Source organism: Pleurodeles waltl, chromosome 11 (genome assembly GCF_031143425.1).
Source record: "Pleurodeles waltl isolate 20211129_DDA chromosome 11, aPleWal1.hap1.20221129, whole genome shotgun sequence".
NCBI lineage: Eukaryota > Metazoa > Chordata > Amphibia > Caudata > Salamandridae > Pleurodeles > Pleurodeles waltl.
This window is the reverse complement of record NC_090450.1, coordinates 1024981616-1025006059: the sequence shown is the minus strand read 5'-3', so window position 1 is coordinate 1025006059 and position 24444 is coordinate 1024981616. Positions and strand designations below refer to the sequence as shown.

General features: G+C 47.4%; 1 protein-coding gene across 1 annotated transcript in view; it reads left to right on the top strand.

The window, feature by feature from the left end:
* The window catches only part of AACS (acetoacetyl-CoA synthetase), a 285977-nt gene that overhangs the window by 51251 nt on the left and 210282 nt on the right, over positions 1 to 24444 (top strand). Inside the window, exon 4 of the mRNA XM_069215374.1 lies at positions 19612 to 19725. Within this exon, the coding sequence (XP_069071475.1) occupies positions 19612 to 19725 (114 nt within the window). The remainder of the gene's footprint in view (positions 1 to 19611; positions 19726 to 24444) is intronic.

The following is a 24444-nucleotide window of genomic DNA, read 5'->3' as shown; positions in this document are numbered from 1 at the left end:
TGGAATCATACAACCAATGCTTGTAAAAGCCTTGGGTATGATTCCAACATGTTTGATGTCAAACATGGCCATATTCTGAGTTACCATTGTGAAGCTGTACATAGGTAGTGACCTATGTCCAGTACAAGCGTAAAATGGCATCAGTGCACTCACAAAGTCCAGGAAAATAGTCCTGGAGGTCGCTGGCGCACCTCTGCTAGTGCAGGGGTGCCCTCACACACAGGTATTTTGCACCCTGCCCTCAGGGTTGGAAGGCCTAACATATAAGTGACTTATAAGTGACTTGGTGCAGTGTAAATGGCAGTGAAAGGGTGCATGCACCATGTCACACAGGCTGCGATGGCAGTCCTGCAGAAGCCTTTGCATGGGCTCCCTATGGGTGGCAAAAGAAATGCTGCAGCCCACAGGGATCCCCTGGAACCCCAATGCCCTGTGTAACTAGGTACCATATACTAGGGAATTATAAGGGGGCACCAGTATGCCAATTTTGGATGAAATACTGAGTTACCAGTATGCAGTGACAACATTTAGAGGAGAGAGAGCTTAATCACTGGGGTCCTGGTTAGCAGGATCTTAGTGACAACACACTAACATCAGGCAGAATTTGGGGCTAACATGCCAAAAGGAGGGTACTTTCCTACAGAAGGTCTGCTCTTGTCTCATGAAGAGCACCTGCTCACTCACTGTATTGTCTGTTTAGAAGATTGGGTCTCTCTCGTGTATTCTTCTAATAGCTTTTGTTTGGTCATGCTGAGTCTTGCACCTTAGTTTAAACTAGCGGGGTGCATCTCTGATTATTACCTCACTGAGCCGTTTGGAAGTCAGCTATGCTGTTCTGAGATGTCATCCTTTGTTTAATCCTAGCCTTTAATGTATACCAACCTACAGATATGTGTGTTCATCCTGACTGTGGAAATACAATGAGAAATTGATGTTTAGCGTGGTGCATGAATTCCAACCTCTGTCAAAGGTCCTTTTACCTCGGGCTGCACAAACTTCAAGCTCGATAAAAGCATTGTACGTAATCACAGTGGGTAAAATATTTGCTCTCACGTTATCTGTGGATGATGAAAAATAATCTGCTCTCGTGTGGTGCCACATTCCACTACATATCCTTCATATTCAGTGGGTTCATTAAAGTGCCAATAGTTACCCCTCTTGGATGAAGGGATGGAATATTAGATTGAGTTGTGTAGTTTAGGGCTTAATGCAAGATTGAAAATCCCACAAAAGGGAAGTGTTTTTTCAAATTGAGTTCATTGCAGTGCAGTTAGTCCAGTGATCATCACCACCGCTCTTTGGATCACAAATTGAAGAAAGTGTAAATTTGCCAGACTCTGACACAGTTTTGTGCAAAAACCCTTCAGTTTTGCCTGGCATGACCTTTGAGTTTATTAGTTGTACTAAAATAGAATAAAGAATGAAAAAAAAACTTACAGCCTTGTTGGGCGCTAATGAATTTTCCAGAACAAATTTGAGGATTAAATAAGATGGCATACCCCTTGTATCGGAACACAGAGCGTGACAACAAGTTTATAGTCTGTTCGTATACGTAAGGAGTGTTTTTGTGACACATGCAATGTCTGAATGAAGGTTGTACACTTGCTTTCAGATAAACCCGTTTTTCACTGTTCAGCGCATTGACATTCCAGGCAAGAATTTTTATCCATCAAAACAGACACGCACTGTGAGAGGCTGGCACCTTGTTGCAGTACCCCCCCCACCTCCCCCAGTTCTTACCTGCTTTCTGAATACAACTTGGACTGGAGTGCATTGGGATCCTGCTAACTAGGTTCCCAGTGCCAGTGTTCTTTCCCTAAAACATTATAATAGTAATTGGATAAACCTTTACCTACCACTATAAGTCTCTAGTGAAAGGTACGTAGGTACCCATGGCATGGGGTACTATGGGTAAGCCCCTGGGCAGCAGCACTGATTGTGCCCTCCTGCAGGGCCATGCAGGCTGAGTGCCCTGATGCAAACCCAACACACAAACTCTACTTGGCACACTGCCTGTGAGCCCTGTCCACTGTGCACTACATTTACTATGAGTAAGACACCCCTCTGGCAGGCCTTACAGCCCTGAGGCAGGGTGGTCCATATTATATATAAGGGCATAGCTGCATGAGCAAAATGCCCGCACTGTGTTCTTGCCAAACCTAATACACAGTGAGTGAACAGAGCAGCCATTTTAATGTATGTGCTGGACACTAGTCAGTACAAGTTTCCCAGCTACATAATGACTTCTCTGCACCCTAGGTTGTTTGGTATCAAACAACTCAGGATGATAAATACAAACTGGTACCAGTACTGGATTTATTATAAAATGTACCCAGGGGTCACCTTAGAGGTGCCCCCTGCAAAAGCTAACTATCCTGACATGGTTGCTGACTGGTTCCAGCCAGCCTGCCACATCCAGACAGCCAATGTACAAACCTTGGGGGAGAGCCCTGTCCTTCTGGTTTCGTAAAACCATGCCCTTCCTGGGTGGAGGAGCTAACACCCCCTCCCTCAGGAATGTGCACTGCCCTGCCAGTGAGACTAAAAGGGCGACCACCCTTGAAACGCGACCCCCAGGACTGCTTCTAGCAGCAGATGGTTTCCACACAAAGGATAGGAGGAGGGGTCTCACTGAGCATGCACCACCCCTAGGGGCTTGCAGGTAAAGTGGACCCCCATTTCATTTTCCTCTATGTTGGATGGCAGGAAAATAGCCATTGAGGTTAAGGTTAGTGACCCTTCCCACAGGAAGTGGTCACTGTAGTGGGTGTAGCCACCCAAGGGTAAATGTCCCATTGGACACTACCAGGTTCCCCCTAAAACACCCACTAAATTCAGATGGCATTGTCCGTGTGTCACAGCGCCTGGAAGCCTTCTGGGTGCTCTGGGTGCGGCTGCAGCATCTGCCCTTAGCTACAGATGGCATTGTCCGTGTGTGACAGCGCCTGGAAGCCTTCTGGGGTGCACTGGGTGCGGCTGCAGCATCTGCCCTTAGCTACAGATGGCATTGTCCATGTGGCACAGCACCTGGAAGCCTTCTGGGGTGTGCTGGGTGTGGCTGCAGCATCTGTACTTAGCTACAGATGGCATTGCCCATGTGTCACAGCGCCTGGAAGCCTTCTGGGGTGTGCTGGGTGTGGCTGCAGCATCTGTCCTTAGCTACAGATGGCATTGTCCATGTGTCACAGCGCCTGGAAGCCTTCTGGGGTGTGCAGGGTGTGGCTGCAGCATCCGCCCTTAGCTACAGACGGCACTGTCCATGTGTCACAGCGCCTGGAAGCCTTCTGGGGTGTACAGGGTGTGGCTGCAGCATCTGCCCTTAGCTACAGATGACATTGTCTATGTATCATAGCGCCTGGAAGCCTTTTAGGGTGTAATCTTGGACACAGTTGCTTGGTCACGCTCGGTAACAAATAGCTGGAGAATTGACTGGAACATTAGCCAACATTTGAAATGACACTTTACTGCCACACAATAGTTTTAAAAAGGTTGTGAAGAGAGCCATAGAAGCCTTATCTTGTGAAAAGGATCTCCTGTGTAGATCACAAGTTGCACCAAAAGTGTAGATACTCGGATCTCATACCGCAGGGATATTTGAAATTGAGTCAACTCAAACTTAAGAATGGCCTACTTACAACTCAAGTTTCTCTCTTCTGACTGGACGTAACTGGATGCGAGCGCTAAACCTCTAACCTGCCAAGAGCGTAGACTGTCCGAGTGAGACACTCGACTCACCTACACCCTGACGTCTTACTCTAGGAAGTTACTCCTGGTGGAAGGAGCAAGGGCTCTCACCTCAGCGTTGGCTCTCTGCCCCAAGGCGAGTAAATACCATGATCTGCGGAAGGGCAGCTACATTTGTAAACATGATCTGGTTGAAAGAGCTGTTTGGTCATGAAAAGTTTAATTGCAGCCAAATGATGATGTAGTTTTAACTTATATTGTGTGCAGCACACCCATAGTGGGAATTGATTTCACATATTAGAAATGGTTAGACTTGCATTTCTGCACAGTTTAAAGCTGTTAATGGTCCTAAGCTGTGAAAGCTACTGTTTGTTTCAATAATATAAGCATATAATATACAAACATTGTGAGTGATTTTCATCCATTGGTTGTTTAAATTGTCATTCACATTTCTCTTGTGCTCGGTGTGACTCGAACATGAGGCAGTGGGCCAGCCCACGTCAGTCCTTCAGTCCCATCCCTTTGAGTGATGGCATCATTCCTGTGCCATGGAGGTTCTCCTCCTCAGTGCTTGGGGCTGGTGGGCCCTTGTGCCTATTAAAGCACATCATTTTCAGGATTCTTGCACATTTTTCTTTTGTAAGGTTGCAGCAGCACCCCACACGCCGTTACTGTGGTACTAACATGAATCCCTTTTCCCCATTCTTTTTCATTACTGGTCGAAGAAGGCTGACACATTCATTTCCACTTCGGCCTTCGTGGAACGATAAAAGGTTTTAAAGCATTCAAAACTGGCCAACTATATGTATTTATGCACAGGTGGCCATCTTTATTTTCAATTGTTTTATTTAAAAGCAAAACAAATGCAATTGTCACCAGCAGATGAGCACATTTGGACACTAAGTTGAGCCACTGCACCTCATATTATCTATTCATGGTTTTGGACCACACACCTCGCAGAAGGGAACGTCCTGCCGCCTCTGTCGCTTCTGGCCTTTGCCTGAATCCAAACAGCTATTGTATCTTAGTTTTATAATTCCTTTATCCATCTTCTGATTCCTCGTTTCCCTTTTCTGGGTCTCATTCCTATTGTAGGACTCTCTCTCCAATTGTGCACATTGTACATTAGTTTATTATTTTTTATCACTCCGGACATGCAGATCTCTCCCCCAACGACCATTCATGCAGTTCACGTCTTCATAGGTCAGGGGATGGGCCGGGCCTTTGACCAATGAATGTCCAAGTGCCCCTTAAGACGAAGTAGAACCAGGGCAACAAACGTGGTTCTTTTACCCAGAGAATGGTTGGATTCTCACATCACGCTTCCTCCATCTCACTAGTCTACATGCGTATTCATCACGCTCCCCAGTTGCGCCCAATCCTCGTGACCACTGGTGCAAGTTTAACCATAGTTACTCAATATTTGTCTCAGCCGTTGTCCTGCCTCTGGACTGTGGTGCTGGGGAGCACAGTGTCTCGTGGAGTTCGCTGGGTTTGGGTCGTCTTTCTGGATCAGGGCTTCCTTGAACGCTCTTCGGATACGACAGATGTCCAAATCCTTGTCCTCTGGAGTTGACTTCCTCCTCGTCCCAGTTCTTTTCCTGCCTTTCCTTCTCCTCCTGGTTCGGTGTAGACTTCATATCTCCCCTTGCGCCTCCGCTGCTGTCCTGGATTCCTCCTTCTGTCAAATCTGAGGTGCCTCCATAGCGCCGCCTCCTGTCCATGCTCATGTTCAGCCTCTTTTAGTTCTGATCGAGAAGAGATGTTATTGGTACTCTCAGATTCTGACTCTGCTGTTACCAGAAGTGTCATCTGACTCGGTTCCATCTGTCTTAATCCAAAGATGGACATCTGGAACCTGAAAACATCTTCACGAAGTAAGGGATTGCTACAGTCCCCTTCACATACCCAATCCTTCACTATATATATATATATTTCAGTCAATAGCCGTTGCCCCAATTGTATGTAATTACTACAACTAGGCCCTTACATGTTTAGGCTGCCACACCAGTCAAACGCCCAGGAGTTCCTTCTCCGGCAGATGCACCTTTTTTCTGTGATAAATAAGAGTCTTGGATCAGTTTGTGCAAAGCCAGAAAAATCTCCAAATTCGTCTAGTATTTCCAACAGCTGCGTGGTTGCTCCAACTGCAACTGTAAGATACACCAACATGTAACCTGTGCACAGCATTTTATGAATAATTTCCCCTTTCCACACTTCGTCATTCCCCCTCTTAAGAGACAAACAAGCAGTTCTGTGGACAGTGCGAAGGGGAACGGCACGTGTGGGCACCATAGTGTTGCACCCTGACCAAAGCTCCCAGCCCTCTAATAGTCTTGGATCAGAGAGAGTGCGTTTGAGCTTAGCCTCCTACAAGAAAGAAGGACCAAAGTGACCCAACTCCAGTTCATGCAACAGATATTCCCAACCTACCATATCAAGGGCTTTTTCATTATATAGAAACATTACTGGTTAGTCATCATCGCTTAGTGCGAAGAAATACCGTACATGTGTTGATCCTCGCCTGCTTTCTTGACTTTCAGCAAGTCAGTCAGTGACCCCCCATTAGAGTAAGGTGTCACCCCGGCTGTGATCGGACATACAATTGTCTGCTTCCCCAGCACAGCCAGTGCAATCACCACAGGCTTTTGGTTTTGCAATTGGCACACATCTGTGCCCTGAAAAATGCCAGTCATCTTGGAATGATGAATAAAGTATGACAAAAACAAACCCTGGAAGGTGGCCACCCATGCATGCAATGGAATGGAATGGGTGGCCGTCTTTCAATGTTTTTTTCTGATTCTTTGCAGTTATTTTACCATTCCAAGATGGCTGACCTCTTGTTAGCAGTGCATCTTTGTAAAGAAATGGCTCCCTGTTGCAGTTACCCCCCACTTTTTGCCTGATACTGATGCTGACTTGACTGAGAAGTGTGCTGGGACCCTGCTAACCAGGCCCCAGCACCAGTGTTCTTTCACCTAAAATGTAGTATTGTCTCCACAGTTGGCACAACCCTGGCACCTAGGTAAGTCCCTTGTAACTGGTACCCCTGGTACCAAGGGCCCTGATGCCAGGGAAGGTCTCTAAGGGCTGCAGCATGTCTTATGCCACCCTGGGAACCCCTCACTCAGCACAGACACACTGCTTGCCAGCTTGTGTGTGCTGGTGGGGAGAAAATGACTAAGTCGACATGGCACTCCCCTCAGGGTGCCATGCCAACCTCACACTGCCTATGGCATAAGTAAGTCACCCCTCTAGCAGGCCTTACAGCCCTAAGGCAGGGTGCACTATACCACAGGTGAGGGCATAAGTGCACGAGCACTGTGCCCCTACAGTGTCTAAGCAAAACCTTAGACATTGTAAGTGCAGGGTAGCCATGAGAGTATATGGTCTGGGTTTGTCAAAAACGAACTCCACAGCTCCATAATGGCTACACTGAATACTGGGAAGTTTGGTATCAAACTTCTCAGAATAATAAACCCACACTGATGCCAGTGTTGGATTTATTAACAAATGCACACAGAGGGCATCTTAGAGATGCCCCCTGTATTTTACCCAATTGTTCAGTGCAGGACTGACTGGTCTGTGCCAGCCTGCTGCTGAGAGACGAGTTTCTGACCCCATGTGGTGTGGCCCTTTGTGCTCTCTGGGGACAGAAACAAAAGGGTGGAGATGCTTCCCACCTCCCCCCTGCAGGAACTGTAACACCTAGCAGTGAGCCTCAAAGGCTCAGGCTTCGTGTTACAATGCCCCAGGGCACTCCAGCTAGTGGAGATGCCCGCCCCCTGGATACAGCCCCCACTTTTGGCAGCAAGTCCAGGAGAGACAATGAGAAAAACAAGGAGGAGTCACTGGCCAGTCAGGACAGCCCCTAAGGTGTCCTGAGCTGAGGTTACTCTGACTTTTAGAAATCCGATTCCCCCAATAGGATTAGGGATGTGCCCCCCTCCCCTCAGGGAGGAGGCACAAAGAGGGTGTAGCCACCCTCAAGGACAGTAGCCATTGGCTACTGCCCTCCCAGACCTAAACACACCCCTTAATTCTGTATTTAGGGGCTCCCCAGAACCTAGGAAACTAGATTCCTGCAACCTAAGAAGAAGAGGACTGCTGAACTGAAAAACCTGCAGAGAAGACGGAGACACCAACTGCTTTGGCCCCAGCTCTACCCGCCTGTCTCCCCACTTCTAAAGACACTGCTCCAGCGACGCGTTCCCAGGGTCCAGCAACCTCTGAAGCCTCAGAGGACTACCCTGCATCTAGAAGGACCAAGAACTCCCGAGGACAGTGGCTCTGTTCACCAAAGACTGCAACTTTGCAACAAAGAAGCAACTTTGAACCAACACACGTTTCCTGCTGGAAGCGTGAAACTTTGCACTCTGCACCCGACGCCCCGGCTCGACTTGTGGAGAACAAACACCACAGGGAGGACTCCCCGGCGACTACGAGACCGTGAGTAGCCAGAGTTGACCCCCCTGAGCCCCCACAGCGATGCCTGAAGAGGGAATCCAGAGGCTCCCCCTGGCCGCGACTGCCTGCTTCAAAGACCCGACGCCTGGTAAAGACACTGCACCCGCAGCCCCCAGGACCTGAAAGATCCGACCTCCAGTGCAGGAGCGACCCCCAGGTGGCCCTCTCCCTTGCCCAGGTGGTGGCTACCCCGAGAAGCCCCCCCTTGCCTGCCTGCATTGCTGAAGAGACCCCTTGGGCTCCCATTGATTTCTATTGCGAACCCGACGCTTATTTGCACACTGCATCCGGCCTCCCCCGTGCTGCTGAGGGTGTACTTTCTGTGCTGACTTGTGTCCCCCCCGGTGCCCTACAAAACCCCCCTGGTCTGCCCTCTGAAGACGCAGGTACTTACCTGCTGGCAGACTGGAACCGCGGCACCCCCTTCTCCATTGAAGCCTATGCGTTTTGGGCACCACTTTGGCCTCTGCACCTGACCGGCCCTGAGCTGCTGGTGTGGTGACTTTGGGGTTGCTCTGAACCCCCAACTGTGGGCTACCTTGGACCCTAACTTGAACCCCATAGGTGGTTTACTTACCTGCAAAAACTAGCAAACACCTACCTCCCCCAGGATCTGTTGAAAATTGCACTGTCTAGTTTTAAAATAGCTATGTCATTTATGTGAAAACTGTATATGCTATTTTGCTAATTCAAAGTTCCTAAAGTTCCTACATGAAATACCTTTCATTTGAAGTATTACTTGTAAATCTTGAACCTGTGGTTCTTAAAAAAAACTAAGAAAATATATTTTTCTATACAAAAACCTATTGGCCTGGAATTGTCTCTGAGTGTGTGTTCGTCATTTATTGTCTGTGTGTATGTACAACAAATGCTTAACACTATCCTCTGATAAGCCTACTGCTCGACCACATTACCACAAAATAGAGCATTAGTATTATCTCTTTTTGCCACTATCTTACTTCTAAGGGGAACCCTTGGACTCTGTGCATACTATTCCTTACTTTGAAATAGTGCGTACAGAGCCAACTTCCTACAATCTTCCATTGCAAAATAGTAAACTAGTTTTAAAGCATACCAAAAGGAAACAAGAATTGGTGAAGCAAATAGCTCTGATGCTCAATTTTAACAGTTAGACCTATTGACTTTACAGGTGCTCATTAATTCATGTATTTTGTGGTCCATGCTGTACACAGCATAGTTTTGTCTCTGTTTTAATTAACTTTGCTATAAACTTTACAGTCAATTGCAGTAAATGTCATTGGATGTCGGGGAAATCTGACCAATAGAATATCAGCAGCACCTGGCGTTTTAAGTCTTGCCTGAGACAGCTGATGCATGCAAAACAATTTGTTGAAGGGGGCTTAGAGCCCGCCTATTTCTTATCATTGGTTGACTTTGCTGTCCCTCTTAGATTTGTGCTTTCCATTGGCTAGTGTACGCTGGTTTTGTTTCCTCTTTGTGTGTTAGCACCTCGCGTGGCACGTGGCCAAAGTACTGCTTTTATTCCAGCTGAGTGTCCTTCCATTGCCCGCGCTCTGACAGCGGCCCTATTTTCTTTTGGAGGAAACGCTCCATACTCCTGCATCTGCAAGAAAGCATTCCAGAATGCTGCATCTGTTTGCGGGGTGTATATTTGAGTCCTATCTCCTCTCCTTCAAACACCCATCACCATGGCACAGAATTCTTTTTTCAGATTGAATGCGTTCATTATGTGAATTTTGTTGTTTTTGTTGTATGACAGACATGCCCTTTCATGTTGCCTTTACATACTCTTCCCCCCCCCCCTCCGTCCCTGTGGTGTTAGACCCCTCTCTCTATGTCTCTCTTTGTTACTGCTCGAAACACACCAGACCAAGGTTGAGAAAGTTTATTTTCAGAGTTTGTGTATCACTTTCATTTATTCTGACTTTTCTACTTTTGGTTGTATTGCACACATAGGGGGTCATTCCGACCCTGGCGGTAAAATCCGCCAGGGCCGGGGACCGCGGATGCACCGCCAACAGGCTGGCGGTGCATCCCTGGGCATTCTGACCGCGGCGGTACAGCCGCGGTCAGAAACGGGAAACCGGCGGTGTACCGCCGGTTTCCCGCTGCCCTGGGGAATCAAGCTGCGCCGCCATGGGGATTCCGACCCCCATTACCGCCATCCTGTTCCTGGCGGTTGTGGCCGCCAGGAACAGGATTGGCGGTAAGGGGTGTCGTGGGGCCCCTGGGGGCCCCTGCAGTGCCCATGCCAATGGCATGGGCACTGCAGGGGCCCCCGTAACAGGGCCCCACCAAAATTTTCAGTGTCTGCCATGCAGACACTAAAAATCGCGACGGGTGCAACCTTAACCCTTCGCACCCCTTCCACTCCGCCGGCTCCATTCGGAGCCGGCATCCTCATGGAAGGGTGTTTCCCGCTGGGCAGGCGGGCGGTCGCCCGCCCGCCCAGCGGGAAACCCAGAATACCCGCGGCGGACTTTTGACCGCGCAGCGGTATTCTGGAGGTTCCAGCCAGGCCGGCGGCTTCCGCCGCCGGCCGGGGTCAGAATGACCCCCATAGTCCTTCGTGTTGCATCACCTGCTCCCTTCATCCCATTCTCCTTTTATGTATCTTCTCTCCTCTGCCTCCCTTCACCCTCATACCATCCCACATGATACAGTGCCAGGTCATACCATGCATATCATACCATTCCAAACATACAGTGACAAACCAGACCATAACATCCTATGCAATGATAAACTACAACATACAGTGCTGTACAATGACATGTCATACCACGACAGGTCATACCATAATCCTACCATACCATGTTATACAGGGACATTGCGTACCATACAATAAAATGACATGCCATCCCATCCCATGCATACCATCCCATATCACACCATTCCAGACCCTACCATGCCATACTATTCAACGCCAGGCCGTACAATGCATATCATATCATACCAAACCATCCAATGCCGGGCCGTACCATCCATATCATATACCAAAGCATCCAATGCCAGGCCCTACCATCCATATCATATCCTATACCAAAGCATCCAATGCCAGGCCGTACCATCCATATCATATCATATACCAAACCATCCAATGCCAGGCCGTACCATCCATATCATATCATATACCAAACCATCCAATGCCAGGCCGTACCATACGTGTCATATCATATACCAAACCATCCAATGGCAGGCCGTACCATCCATATCATATCATACCAAACCATTCAATGGAAGGTCATACCATGCATATCATATCATATACCAAACCAACCAATGCCAGGCCGTACCATGCATATCATTTCATATACCAAACCATCCAATGCCAGGCCGTACCATGCATATCATATCATATTCCAAACCATCCAATGCCAGGCCGTACCATGCATATCATCATACCAATCCATCCAATGCCCGGCCGTACCATGCATATCATAACAAACCATCCGATGCCGGGCTGTACCATCCATATCATATACCAAACCATCCTATGCCAGGGCGTACCATCCATATCATATACCAAACCATCCAATGCCAGGCTGTACCATCCATATCATATACCAAACTATCCAATGCCAGGCCGTACCATGCATATCATATCATATTCCAAACCATCCAATGCCAGGCCGTACCATCCATATCATATCATACCAAACCATCCAATGGCAGGCCATACCATGCATATCATATCATATACCAAACCAGCCAATGCCAGGCTGTACCATCCATATCATATCATTTACCAAACCATCCAATGCCAGGCCGTACCATCCATATCCTATACCAAACCATCCAATGCCAGGCCGTACCATCCATATCATATCATATATACCAAACCATCCAATGGCAGGTCGTACCATGCATATCATCATATCAAACCATCCTATGCCAGGCCGTACCATCCATATCATATACCAAACCATCCAATGGCAGGTCGTACCATCTCATATCATATACCAAACCAACCAATGCCAGGCCATACCATCCATATCATATCATATACCAAACCATCCAATGCCAGGCCGTACCATCCATATCATATCATATACCAAACCATCCAATGCCAGGCCGTACCATCCATATCATATCATATACCAAACCATCCAATGCCGGGCCGTACCATGCATATCATATCATATCATACCAAACCATCCAATGCCAGGCCGTACCATCCATATCATATCATATACCAAACCATCCAATGCCAGGCCGTACCATCCATATCATATCATACCAAACCATCCAATGCCAGGCCGTACCATCCATATCATATCATATACCAAACCATCCAATGCCAGGCCGTACCATCCATATCATATCATATACCAAACCATCCAATGCCAGGCCGTACCATCCATATCATATCAAATACCAAACCATCGAATGCCAGGCCATACCATTCCATACCATAGTCCTACCATGCCATAGTATACAACAACATTGCATACCATACTATAAAATGACATGCCATACGATAGCATGCCATACCGTATTATACAACGACATTCCATACCATGCTATACCATAGCGTACCAGACTATACAATGACAGGCCATATCATACCATAATCACACCATGGGATAGTATACCATGACAGGCCATACCATACTATTCTAAATAACGACAGGCCATACCATATCATACCATACCATACCATACTGTAACATAGAATTACATTTCATACCATCCAATGACAGACCATACCATACCATACCATTCCACACCACACCATAATATGCAATGCAATTTCGTACCATACCATCCAGTGACAGAGCATAGCATACTATACAGTGGCAAGCCATATCATGCCATTCTGTACAGTGACGAGCCATACCATACCATACTATACAGTGACAGGCCGTACAATACCACACTATAGAATGACATTTCAGACCATACTATCCAATGACGGGTCATGCTGTACCATACCGTACCATAGCATACTATACAGTGACGAGCCACACCATACCATACTGTGACAGGCCATACAATACCACACTATACAATGACATTTCAGACCATACTATCCAATGACAGGCCATGCTGTACCATACCATACCATAGCATACTATAGAGTGACGAGCCATACCATGCATAGCAGCAGCAGCTTACCCGATAAAATATTTTGTTGTTAACAATATCTTAGGTTGGTCATAAATCTGCCACCAAGCAGTTTTGCAGGATCAGTTTCACTCTAGACCACGAGAGGGCTCCTGTTTGCTGTCTCACTTCGCCTATTGTGCAAGAGGGGCTTTTAAACTACATTTGGTAAAGTTTTGCTTTTTGTTGCTATACTTAGTCTTCCTCCCTGAGTCCGTCTGGTGTTCCCCTTACCTTTCTAATGCCCAACTCTTCCTCTCCTTTTAACTGGTCCGCGTGGACCGGGATTACAGAATCTGTTCTGTGCTGATGCAGAGCTCTGAGATGTGGCACCGCCGTCCTTTCTGCTTCTACCCAATTTTCCACCCCCCCCCCACCTGGAGATACCCTGTGACAATTATCAGGGTCCCTTGCTCATACATTCTCCCCCTCCCTCCCAGAGCATGCCACCCTGCCCCTCCCAAGAGACTTTGTGACTTCCCTTACATCTCACCGCCTCAGGACCTCCCCCTTGTGAGCATAATCCCTCACCACAGGTGTCCTATGTCCTCAAATCACCTGCAGCCCCTGTCCTCCCGAGCACCCCCACCATCCTTAAGAAACTTCACGACTGAGGCCCTGCCGCCCTGACCCTCTGCGGATCCTTCATCCCAGCCCAGGACCCAGGAGTCTGTGGCCCACGTTTCTCTGTAGGAGACTCCGCCCCAGGGCCCTTCTTGACAATAACATGTGTGACTCCTTATTAGCACTAATAGGCAATTCTGAACCGAAAGGATGTCATCAGATGCAACTGTTTAGATGGTTTTAGGGGAACAAACATGGGGTTCAAAAAGAACCTTTAATTCCCAAGTCATTTTTGATTAAACAATGCACATATTGACCCTCAGACCAAAGAACTGATGGTAACAAATGAGCAGGAAAATGCAGGTCCCTTCTTCTTTCAATCCCATGGCTGCACACTAGGCTTTTGGCCACAGGTCCCTTATCTCTCCAAACCTATGATCACGGCTCCTCCACGGCTGTTGGCCCTTGTGAACACCCATCCTCCACCATCCAGAACTTTAGCAGTGGATCTCTGAGGTCTTGGGTCTCTCTTCACCCCCCACCATCTAGGATACTAACCTTTGCCCCCTCCCACTCTCTGTACGACTTTATGAAGATAGATAGCTTACACTCACCATAGAGACTTGTTATTGTAGTTCTTCTACTCCTCGGATTCTGTGACCATGGTCTCGCCCTCAAAAACCAAGAGCTTGAATCCGTTGCTCTCCGAGCACCTGACCATGGATTCTCCTGTGACCTTCTAAAAATTTATATCGCTACCCCTCAACTTCCTCCCCCTAGGACCCTGCAGACATGGGTCCTGACCCAAACCCCGGGACACAGACCATGGCGCTACACCCTTCGCCACTGTCGACCATGACATCCCTGTAAAAAAGTATAAGAGCTTACGAGCAGTGCTTTTTTTTGCTTTTTACCCGGGGATTCATCCAAACCCTGGGACCCCAGTTTTTCCCAGAGGCCTTGGGAGCATTGTTTTCCCTCCCCATGTTTTCTCCAAGACACTGTACGTCGATCAACAAAGAAACACGTCTCCTCCAGTAGCTGCTAGTCTGGAGGCAGAATCACTTTACTTCTGTTGGGAGTTTTGTAACTTCATTCTTTTATCCATATGACTGTGAGTGCCTTATTTCCCACACCAGCAGAGACATCATTGATGTTCTGAACACAACAGCAGTTGCCCCTAATGGAAACTAGTGGTTGTCTTCCCCTTCTAGAGAAGACTTCTCAGAGCCCTGGAACTTCATTTTAGTCCGGCCCCTTTACTTCTCTGCCTGTCCAGATTATTGGAGAGCCCATTACCCCTCAACTGCAAAATGACCTCGAGCCTAGTAACATAGCTGCTGAGGAACAGGCTGCTTTCAGGCCAGATGTGGGCGTAGAAATGGTTGTAGTGTCTTTGATCATCTCCGCATCCTACAGCAACATTACTAGATCTGTCTGCTGCATACAACGCCGTCGATTACGCCTGCGTAAGAAGAATTGAGCTGTAAGATCACGTATTTGCAAGGATAAAGTCCTTTTAGTCTATACCCACTCTGGTGGCTCAAGTGTGCCCCTTCAAATCTAAGCATAAAATGTATCGCTGGGTGTGCTTCGGGGATCAGAAGTCTCTCGGCTGTTGTTAAACCCGTATACTCCTCTTCCATCCTGGGAGCCACCTGAATAGGACATAAAGTTTTGCATCTGTATGCAGATGGCACAGGTACTCTTTACTTATAAAACCCAGAGAATAGAGACCAAGACAATCAGTTGCCAGCCCTAGAAGGCACAAGCTCCTGGAAGGAAAGGGGGAGGTTGACGCTCAACCCTTCCAAAACAGAGACTGTACTTATCCAGAAGTGGTTCCTACGTATAAATATACGAGAAGGGGCTACTGAGCCTTTCGGATTTGGGGACCTTTAACCAGAAAGACGTGGTTTACCATGTCATGACGATGATGATAGTGAAGCATTTATAGAGTGCACCCAGTCACCGGGCGAGGAGCCTGGCATTGACCTTGTGGTAAGGGCCAGGAAAGAAGCGTGAGAAAGGGTGGGGTTAAAGTGCTCCTCGAAACGTGAGGTGATGATCTGTTTTAGTCTCCTCATTACATATGTATCGATGTTTCTTTGGTCGTGTGATTTATTCTTTTTTAGTCTCTTAAGAGACTTCATGAGTGTATGTTTGTGCTTTACAAATACATGTAAATAATAACGAATCACATGGATTTCCCCAAAGTACCTTGTGAGCCCAGATTTTCTTCCTTCCCGAAGGGCACTGTGAACATTCATCCCTCAGGGACCCAGTGGATCTAGAGAGCTTGAGAACATGGAAAATAGCTCCCCAGTGCCCTTCAGGAGAGTGGTGGTTGATTCCCTTCTCCAGGACCTTGTTACAAATTATTCTCCATTCCCTCACTCACCATGGGGGCTCTGCCCCACTGAGGCCCTGGGACCACAGATTGTCACCTACACCCTGAGATTGGTTGAGCCCGACTCGATCCCACAGACACCTCGTTTATACTGAGAACTCCCACAACCACCAGATGCCGTGTGGACAGAGATAGTCGACCCTCCATAAGAGTCCCTGCACTTGGCTTCTCCTCACAGGGACATAGTTAGTGTGGAGGACTCCAGCCTCCTGCCTCCCTGCCACCATATGAGCATGGTCCACCTGAGCTTCATCTACCTTGTAGTGCAGATGCATGTCTGGGGGGGCTCATGGTTGTAGGAAAGTACCATCTTTCTTGGCATGTTACCCCCATTTTTACCTATATGTCAGTATGTTTTTGCCTGTCTCACTGGGATCCTACTGGTCAGGACCCCAGTGCTCATAGTGTACGGCCTAATGTGTGTGTCTGTATAGTGCTTGACTGTGTCACTGAGGCTCTGCTAACCAGAACCTCAGTGCTTATGCTCTCTCTGCTTCTAAATGTGTCACCATAGGCTAGTGACTTCATTCACCAATTTCAATTGGCACACTGGACCCCCCCTTATTAGTCCCTAGTATATGGCACCTAGGTACCCAGGGCATTGGGGTTCCAGGAGATCCATATGGGCTGCAGCATTTCTTTTGCCACCCATAGGGAGCTCTGACAATTCTTACACAGGCCTGCCACTGCAGCCTGAGTGAAATAACATCCACGTTAGTTCACAGCCATTTACACTGCACTTAAGTAACTTATAAGTCACCTATATGTCTAACCTTCACTTGCTGAAGGTTAGGTGCAAAGTTACTAAGTGTCAGGGCACCCTTGCGCTGGCAAAGGTGCCCCGACATAGTCCAAGGGCATTTTCCCGGACTTTGTGAGTGCAGGGAAACCATTACACGCGTGCACTACATATAGGTCAGTACCTATATGTAGCTTCACAATGGTAACTCCGAATATGGCCATGTAAGGTGTCCAAGATCATGGAATTGTCCCCCCTTCCAAATCTGGTATTGGGGAGCCAATTCCATGCATCCTGGGGGCTCCACTATGGACCCCCAGTACTGCCAAACCAGTTCTCTGGGGCTTGCACTGCAGCTACAGCTGCTGTCACCTCGAAGACAGGGTTCTGCCCTCCTGGGGTCTTGGCAGCTCAGTCCCAGGAAGGCAGAACAAAGAATTTCCTCTGAGAGCAGGGTGTTAAACCCTGTTCCTTTGGAAATCAGTGTTACAGGCTTGGGAAGGTAGCCTCCCAGAGCCTCTGGAAATACAGATAGTGCCCTCCTTGCATAAGCCAGTCTACACCGGTTCAGGGACCACTTGTCCCTGCTCTGGCACGAAACTGGACAAAGGAAAGGGGAGTGAGTACTCCCCTGTCCATCCCCACCCTAGGGGTGGTGCCCAGAGATCCTCCAGTGAGTCCCAGACTTCAGCCATCTTGTTTTCCAAGGTGTGGGGACACTCTGCAGATCTCTGAGTGGCCAGTGGCAGCAGGTGACGTCAGAGACCCTTCCTGATAGGTGCTTACCTGGGGTGGTAGCCAATCCCCCTCTCAGGGCTATTTAGGGTCTCTCCTGTGGGTTCTCTTCAGATTCTACTTGCACGTTTCCTACAGGAATCCTCTGCAACTACTACTTCATCCTCTGACCTTGGATCAACTGCAGCCTGCTCCAGAAACTGCTGTAACAGCAACAAAGTATCCAGAAGGGCTACTTTTCCTCTGCAACTTCAGCTCCAGCCCGCATCTGCAACAGTTTCCACGGTGTGCATGCTCTGGGGACTCCCTGTCTTCACCCTGCACCAGAAGGACAGAAGAAATCTTCCGTGGGTGATGGAGTCACTTCCCTGCTCCAGCAGGCACCTTCTAATTCGACGACCGGTTCTCTTGGATTCCTCTCCTGGTGACGAGCATGCTCCTTGGAACACAGAGGTTGGACCCCATCGACACAGACTGTCCTGAGGTCCTGCTGTCCCAATTTGGAGGAGGTAAGACCTTGTCTTCCCCCAGACCGACAGTACCCCTGTGCACAGCATCTTCTTCACCTCCTGAGGCCTCTGTGCACTATTTGCAAAATTCCTTCATGCACAGCCTGGCCCAGGTCCCCAGCACTCTATCCTGCGACGCTCAGCTCGCTAAGTTGTTCTTCGGCGGCGCGGGACCTTCCTTTGTAGTTTTGCACCAACTGCATTTTGCACCTTCTTTGTCCCCGTGTCCTGGGACTCCCATGGGTGCTATCAGGTGCTCTGAGGGCTCTCTGAAGTGCTGAGAACCGCCTCTTCCTCCTCACACAGAGTGGAGGCCCCCATGTCCCTCCTGGGTCCAGATAGCGCCAACTTGATGCAAAACGCAACTTTGCCGGAACCAAGGCTTGTTGGAGGAATCCTGCGTCAAAACTAGCTTGCATCCAACTTCACTACGTGGGACATCCAATGCATCGTGCAGGAACCCGCTGACATCATCCTTGGGTGCATTTCTGCAGTCTTCGTCCAACCGGGGACTCTTGCTTTGCACCTTCTTCTAGTTTGGCAGGGGCACCTGTCCTTCTTGGAACTTCTTTTGACTTCTGGACTTGGTCTCCTTCTTTTGCAAGACTTCAGGTCCAGGATTCCACCATTTGTTGTTTGCAGACTTGGTTGGTTCTTGCAATAACTCTAATTACGACTTGTAGTGTGTCCTAAGAAAACTTGCAGTACTTTACTCCTGCTTTCCTGGGCTCTGGGGTGGGTTATTTTACTCACCTTTTGTAGTTTTCCTACTTTCCCAGCGATTCTCTACCCCCTACACCTGTCTAGGGGGAATTCGTGATTCACATTCCACTTTCTTAGTATATGGTTTTTGTTGCCCCTAGACCTCCTCCCATTGCATTCTATAGCATTTCCTATTGTTTGTACTATCCTATGCCTAATTACTTACCTTATTTTGGTGTCTGTGTATATATTGTGTATAATACTTACCTCCAGAGAGAGTATTGCCTCTAAGATATTTTTGGTACTGTGTCACCCAAATAAATACCTTTTATTTTTGGTAACACTGAGTATTGTCTCTACTTGTGTATAAGTACTGTGTAACTATAGTGGTATTGAATGAGCTTTGCATGTCTCCTAGTTCAGACTAAGCTGCTCTGCTATAGCTACCTCTATCAGCCTAAGCTGCTAGAACACTACTACATTTAACTACTAAGGGATAACTGACCTGGTGTAAGTACCCAGAGTACCCACTACAAACCAGGCCAGCCCCCTACAATGTTTGCACCCCATTGTCATTGGCTTTGGTTGCAGCAGACTGTCTTATTTTTCGCAATATCCTGACAACACCTTTTGATGCGCTTGTCCTTTAGTAATGACACCATCTCTCTGGAAGTATTTATTAATCAAATGTTTAAACAGTGTGTTTTTTTTTGCAGGGGAAGGTCGAGAGGAGATCTCCAAAGTGACCTTTGCTGAGCTCAGACAGGACGTTGCCCTTTTTGCTGCAGCAATGAGAAAAATGGGCGTGAAGCCGGGAGATCGGGTTGTAGGTGAGTTCAGCTTCTTCTGCCTTTTCTTGACCTGACCACCATTTTATTCGAACATGGTATCTCCGGTGAACATCACAAGGTCCCTGGTAACACATATGCTTATTCTTGTGGCATTTGTCTGTGCTACTCTCATCACTGGAAGGAAGTGGACATTTTGGTGGAGTTCATCTTAAACCAAGTCAGCAAATTTGATGCCATTTGATAGAAACTGGTGTCTGGGCGAATTTTAAGGTAAAACAAGTCCTTTTAGAACATCCACAGCAAAATAACTACTGCCACACAATGTCCACCATATGGAAATATGGAGTGTGCACCCCTCCTTCCAACTTTTCAACAATCATGTCATGATATTCCCCTCGGCTACAAATAAAAGGCAGTCTACAAAATCTGAGTCAGTAATAAATAAAAGTGAGTCAGCAACCACGCTTCCTTCTGCAGCCCCAGCTCAGCCATCATCTTCTCAACTGTTACTGCCCAAAGAGCCGCCAACGTCCGCAGCGCTGTATGGTTCTTCTGACCTGGCGCACTTAGGTGGCACACTCTACCCCAGTAGGGTCTGCAGCAGCTGCCTGCTTTGCCCAGGCATAAGGGCAAGGGCTGAGTCCTCTGAACTCCGTCTGTTCACGAGGCCCCTTTTTTGGCGACATATTGGAAGAGGTGGTCACAAGCCGGTTCATGCAGCATTTGGAACTCCATGACCTGCTGGTGGACTAGCGCCTGGCTAGTGGCCCAGCTGAAGTACGGCACTCTCATGGACTGGCTATTCAGTGTAGCTCGGGTGAATGGGGCTCCCATGATATGATTTCTAAGTTGTGAAGAATTACCTGCGCACCAGCTTATGTGGCTTGCCGTGGTGCCCTGCAAGGCTCCCCTATCCTCTGTGCTTGAGCTTGTCCCCTTCCATTGGATTAAATGAAAATGCCTCTCCATCTCTCTCGAGCTTTAAATTGCTGATGCCTTCTGACCTGTACGGAGGTGGGGATGTCTTTTTAAGAGGTCATCCTCAGGGCTAAGTTCATTGTTGTCATCTGGACTAACTAACTAAAGAGTTACAGATATATGGAAAATCAAACTAATGCATTGCGAAAAGACATTTAAACTGGTGAAAGATCACTCAATTCCTGGACGTTTGGAAGCTACAGAACACCGCCATGCCATATTTGTGAAGGAAGTTGGTGTGCCAGGGAGGCTTTATTAGAACCATCTGAGAAACATCCAGAAGATCATCTGGTATGGTTTACAACCTTCAATTCAAACTCATCCGAAGTGAAAAAAGCAGTACGAATTTTATTTACATCATATCTCTGCCCTTGATGGATTTAAAGAACTTCCGCTCTATTGGAAGGTGGGTCATTAGTTGTGTAGCCTGTACAAATAATGGATTTGCACTCGACCACGACTGGCAACCAAACTCCCCATTGTAGAGCTTGACTGTCATCAGGTAGCGTTGCAGAACAGTCCAAGGCTTACTCAAGGGAGGTGGTGTGGGCCAGTAATCACCATTTACAAGCACACAAGAATAACACTCAATAAATGATTGTCCAGTCTGGGCTTTTCTTTTTGTTAAGGTAAAGGTACATTTATTACACACACCCCCTACTCAATACAATGCAACCATTTACAAATACACACAAACTGATGGAATTACTTTTGGATGACATTGCGTAATCATTCTTGTCTCTCCCAAGGGAAGATATAATCCAACAACCCTTGTGGCAAAGCATTTACTTGTATCCCAATGCAACATTTGACTGCAACTTGGAGTGAGAGCACTTAATACTGGCAATGAAGTGCATCTACTTTGATCACTGGTGGCTGTCAGTCTCATTACTCACATAAGTATGAACAAGAAACATGTCTAGGCATGCTGGAATGATTTGTGCTGTTACGATTACACTCAGATAATGCTCAGCATGATCTACGCAGTCTAACCACACCCCTAAAGGATATCAGAAATGTTTGTCCTATTCCACATTGAAGCCTTCAACATAACCAGGATTTGTAGTTGATACAGTCCCTAAAGAACATCACTTGGTTGTTAAACATCAACCATCCTTCACCCCTAGCGAACGCCTTGTCATATGACCCTTCACAAGTCATACCATTGGCCAAAACCCTGTGACCAAAAACACATTTAGCATAAGATGCTACTATTTGTATAATAGTCCCTAAAGAATACCACTGCTGTAAAAACACTCAGAATGTTAGGCTTTCCCCTACCTGATCCTCAGCGGCTAAGGGAGCCAACTTACCTGGCCCTGTCATGCGTCTCACAGAGTCTAAAGTCGTGCAGAGTCCCTGCCCCAGTGGGCAGTCAGGGGGTTCTTCTTTCCAGTTGTCCATGACACCCGGCCTCAGTCCCAGTGTCCAGCAGGGAAGCACAGCAAAGAGAGAGAGTCCTCCCCTGTTTCAAGACCTTTTACGGGTGAGGCGGAAGTGACCAGCAGGGCTGCATCTCTGGCCTATCCAGATGTGCCACATCACTTCACCCTGTCCAAACCTCCCTGCACAGTCTTCTGGGATAGCTGAAAATGGCGTCATCCAGGAGTTAGTTGCCACATGTGCTCTGAAAGACTCCCTCCTTCCTGACATTCTTTCCAAGGCCTCTCAGGCCTGGTTCCTGGCACTGAATGCCAGCTGGCTGATACAAGGCCCTGGTCGGGCAGCTGGACAGAGCAAAACTGAGCCCTTATCTTGAGCTGAGACAGAGAAAGATGACATTCCTGGATGACCCGTAAGCTGTACAGATATGCTTTTTAACCTACTGCATTATTCTTTTCATACAGGTTACAGTATACATTGGTGCAACTCTGGAGTCTATGGACCCTAGGGAACTGGAGTTGCGCCCTAGGCTATCCTTTCCCATTGCCATTTAATGGAGTGTCACTACAATGAAAAGACAGTAAGCACACTGACTATCCCTCACATGTGTAAACCTATCTCATGAGGCCTACTCCAGATCACCACCCACTTTACGCCGTCCCTTCTGTGCCAGACTACCCAAGTGCAGTCCTTGGGCTGTGCACGCCAGGAATCCTCCCCGCTTGTGCACACGTGATCACGTTTCACAGGCCGTGGGCCTCCTACCCTTGCTGCGTCACAGCAGCCTTTGCTTAATAAGGCAGCTCCGGAGGTAAACATGAGCAGTCCTTTTTTACTATAAGTTTACTTTGGGTGATCCCCAAACTATGAGGCTCCCTCACAGTGTAAGGCAAAAAACTGGGTGATCCAAAAGTGAAAAATAAATGCAGACCAGATAGTCAGAACCATCCTCTCGCGCGCTCTTTGCCCTAAAAAGAAATAAGAACCTCAAAGATAGACTGGTCTACTCAAATATAGAAAAGAACGTTTCTCCACTAGAAAATTTGCCTGGAAATGTATCTCATGGGAGGTGTGTTTTTTAATATCTCATGCTAAGGGATGTCTTACAATTCCAGGAATTAAGTAAATTGTGGGGGGAAGAATGCTAAAAGCGTTGGGTTGTGTGATGGAATGAGATTAAAAATTGACTTATTTTAAGGGCTGAGTCTGTGATATCTGTGCAAGTTCTTGGATACCCAGAGGTTTATGGTGCCTGGATATTCCAGGGTTTATGATGTCTGGATATTCCAGGGTTTATGATGCCTGGATAATCTGGGAATTGTGGTGGATTGGCTACATCTGAATTTATGGTGCCTAGGATACTCCTGAGTGTATAGTGCCTTGATACTGTGGGGTTTATGATGCCTGTATAGTCCAGGGTTTACGGTGCCTTGGATACTCCTAAATTAATAGTGCCTTGATACTGCAGGGTTTATAGTGCCTTGAATACTTCTGGGGTTATGGTACCTTTAATACTCCTGAATTTATAGTGTTCTGGAGTTAATGATGCCTTCGTTATTTTATGATTCTATGGACATTCAAGGTTCTATGCTGTCTTTGATATTTCAGGATTTTCTGTGCCTTTGATGCTCCAAGGTTTATGGCAGCTTGGATACTCTGGGTTTATGATGCCTTGAATACTCCTGGGTTTCTGATGCCTTGGATACTTCAGGGTAATGATGCCTTGGATACTCTGGGTTTATGAGGCCTTGGATGCTCTGGGTTTATGATGCCTTGGATACTCTGGGTTTATGATGCCTTGGATACACTGGGTTTATGATGCCTTGGATACTCTGGATTTATGATGCCTTGGATACTCTGGGTTTGTGATGCATTGGATACTCTGGGTTTATGATGTCTTGGGTACTCTTGGTTTATGATGCTTTGGATACTCTCGGTTTATGATGCCTTGGATACTCTCGGTTTATGATGCCATGAATAGTCCTGGGTTTATGATGCCTTAGATACTTCAGGGTAATAATGGCTTGGATACTCTGAGATTATGATGCCTTGGATACTCTGGGATTATGATGCCTTGGATACTCTGGGTTTATGATGCCTTGGATACTCTGGGTTTATGATGCCTTGGATACTCTGGGTTTATGATGCCTTGGATATGCGGTTTATGATGCTTTCGATACTCTCGGTTTATGATGCTTTGGATACTCTTGGTTTATGATGCCATAAATACTCCTGGGTTTATGATGCCTTGGATACTTCAGGGGAATGATGTCTTGGATACTCTGGGTTTATGATGTCTTGGATACTCTGTGTTTATGATGCCTTGCATACTCTGGGTTTATGTTGCCTTGAATACTCCTGGGTTTATGATGCCTTGGATACTTCAGGGGAATGATG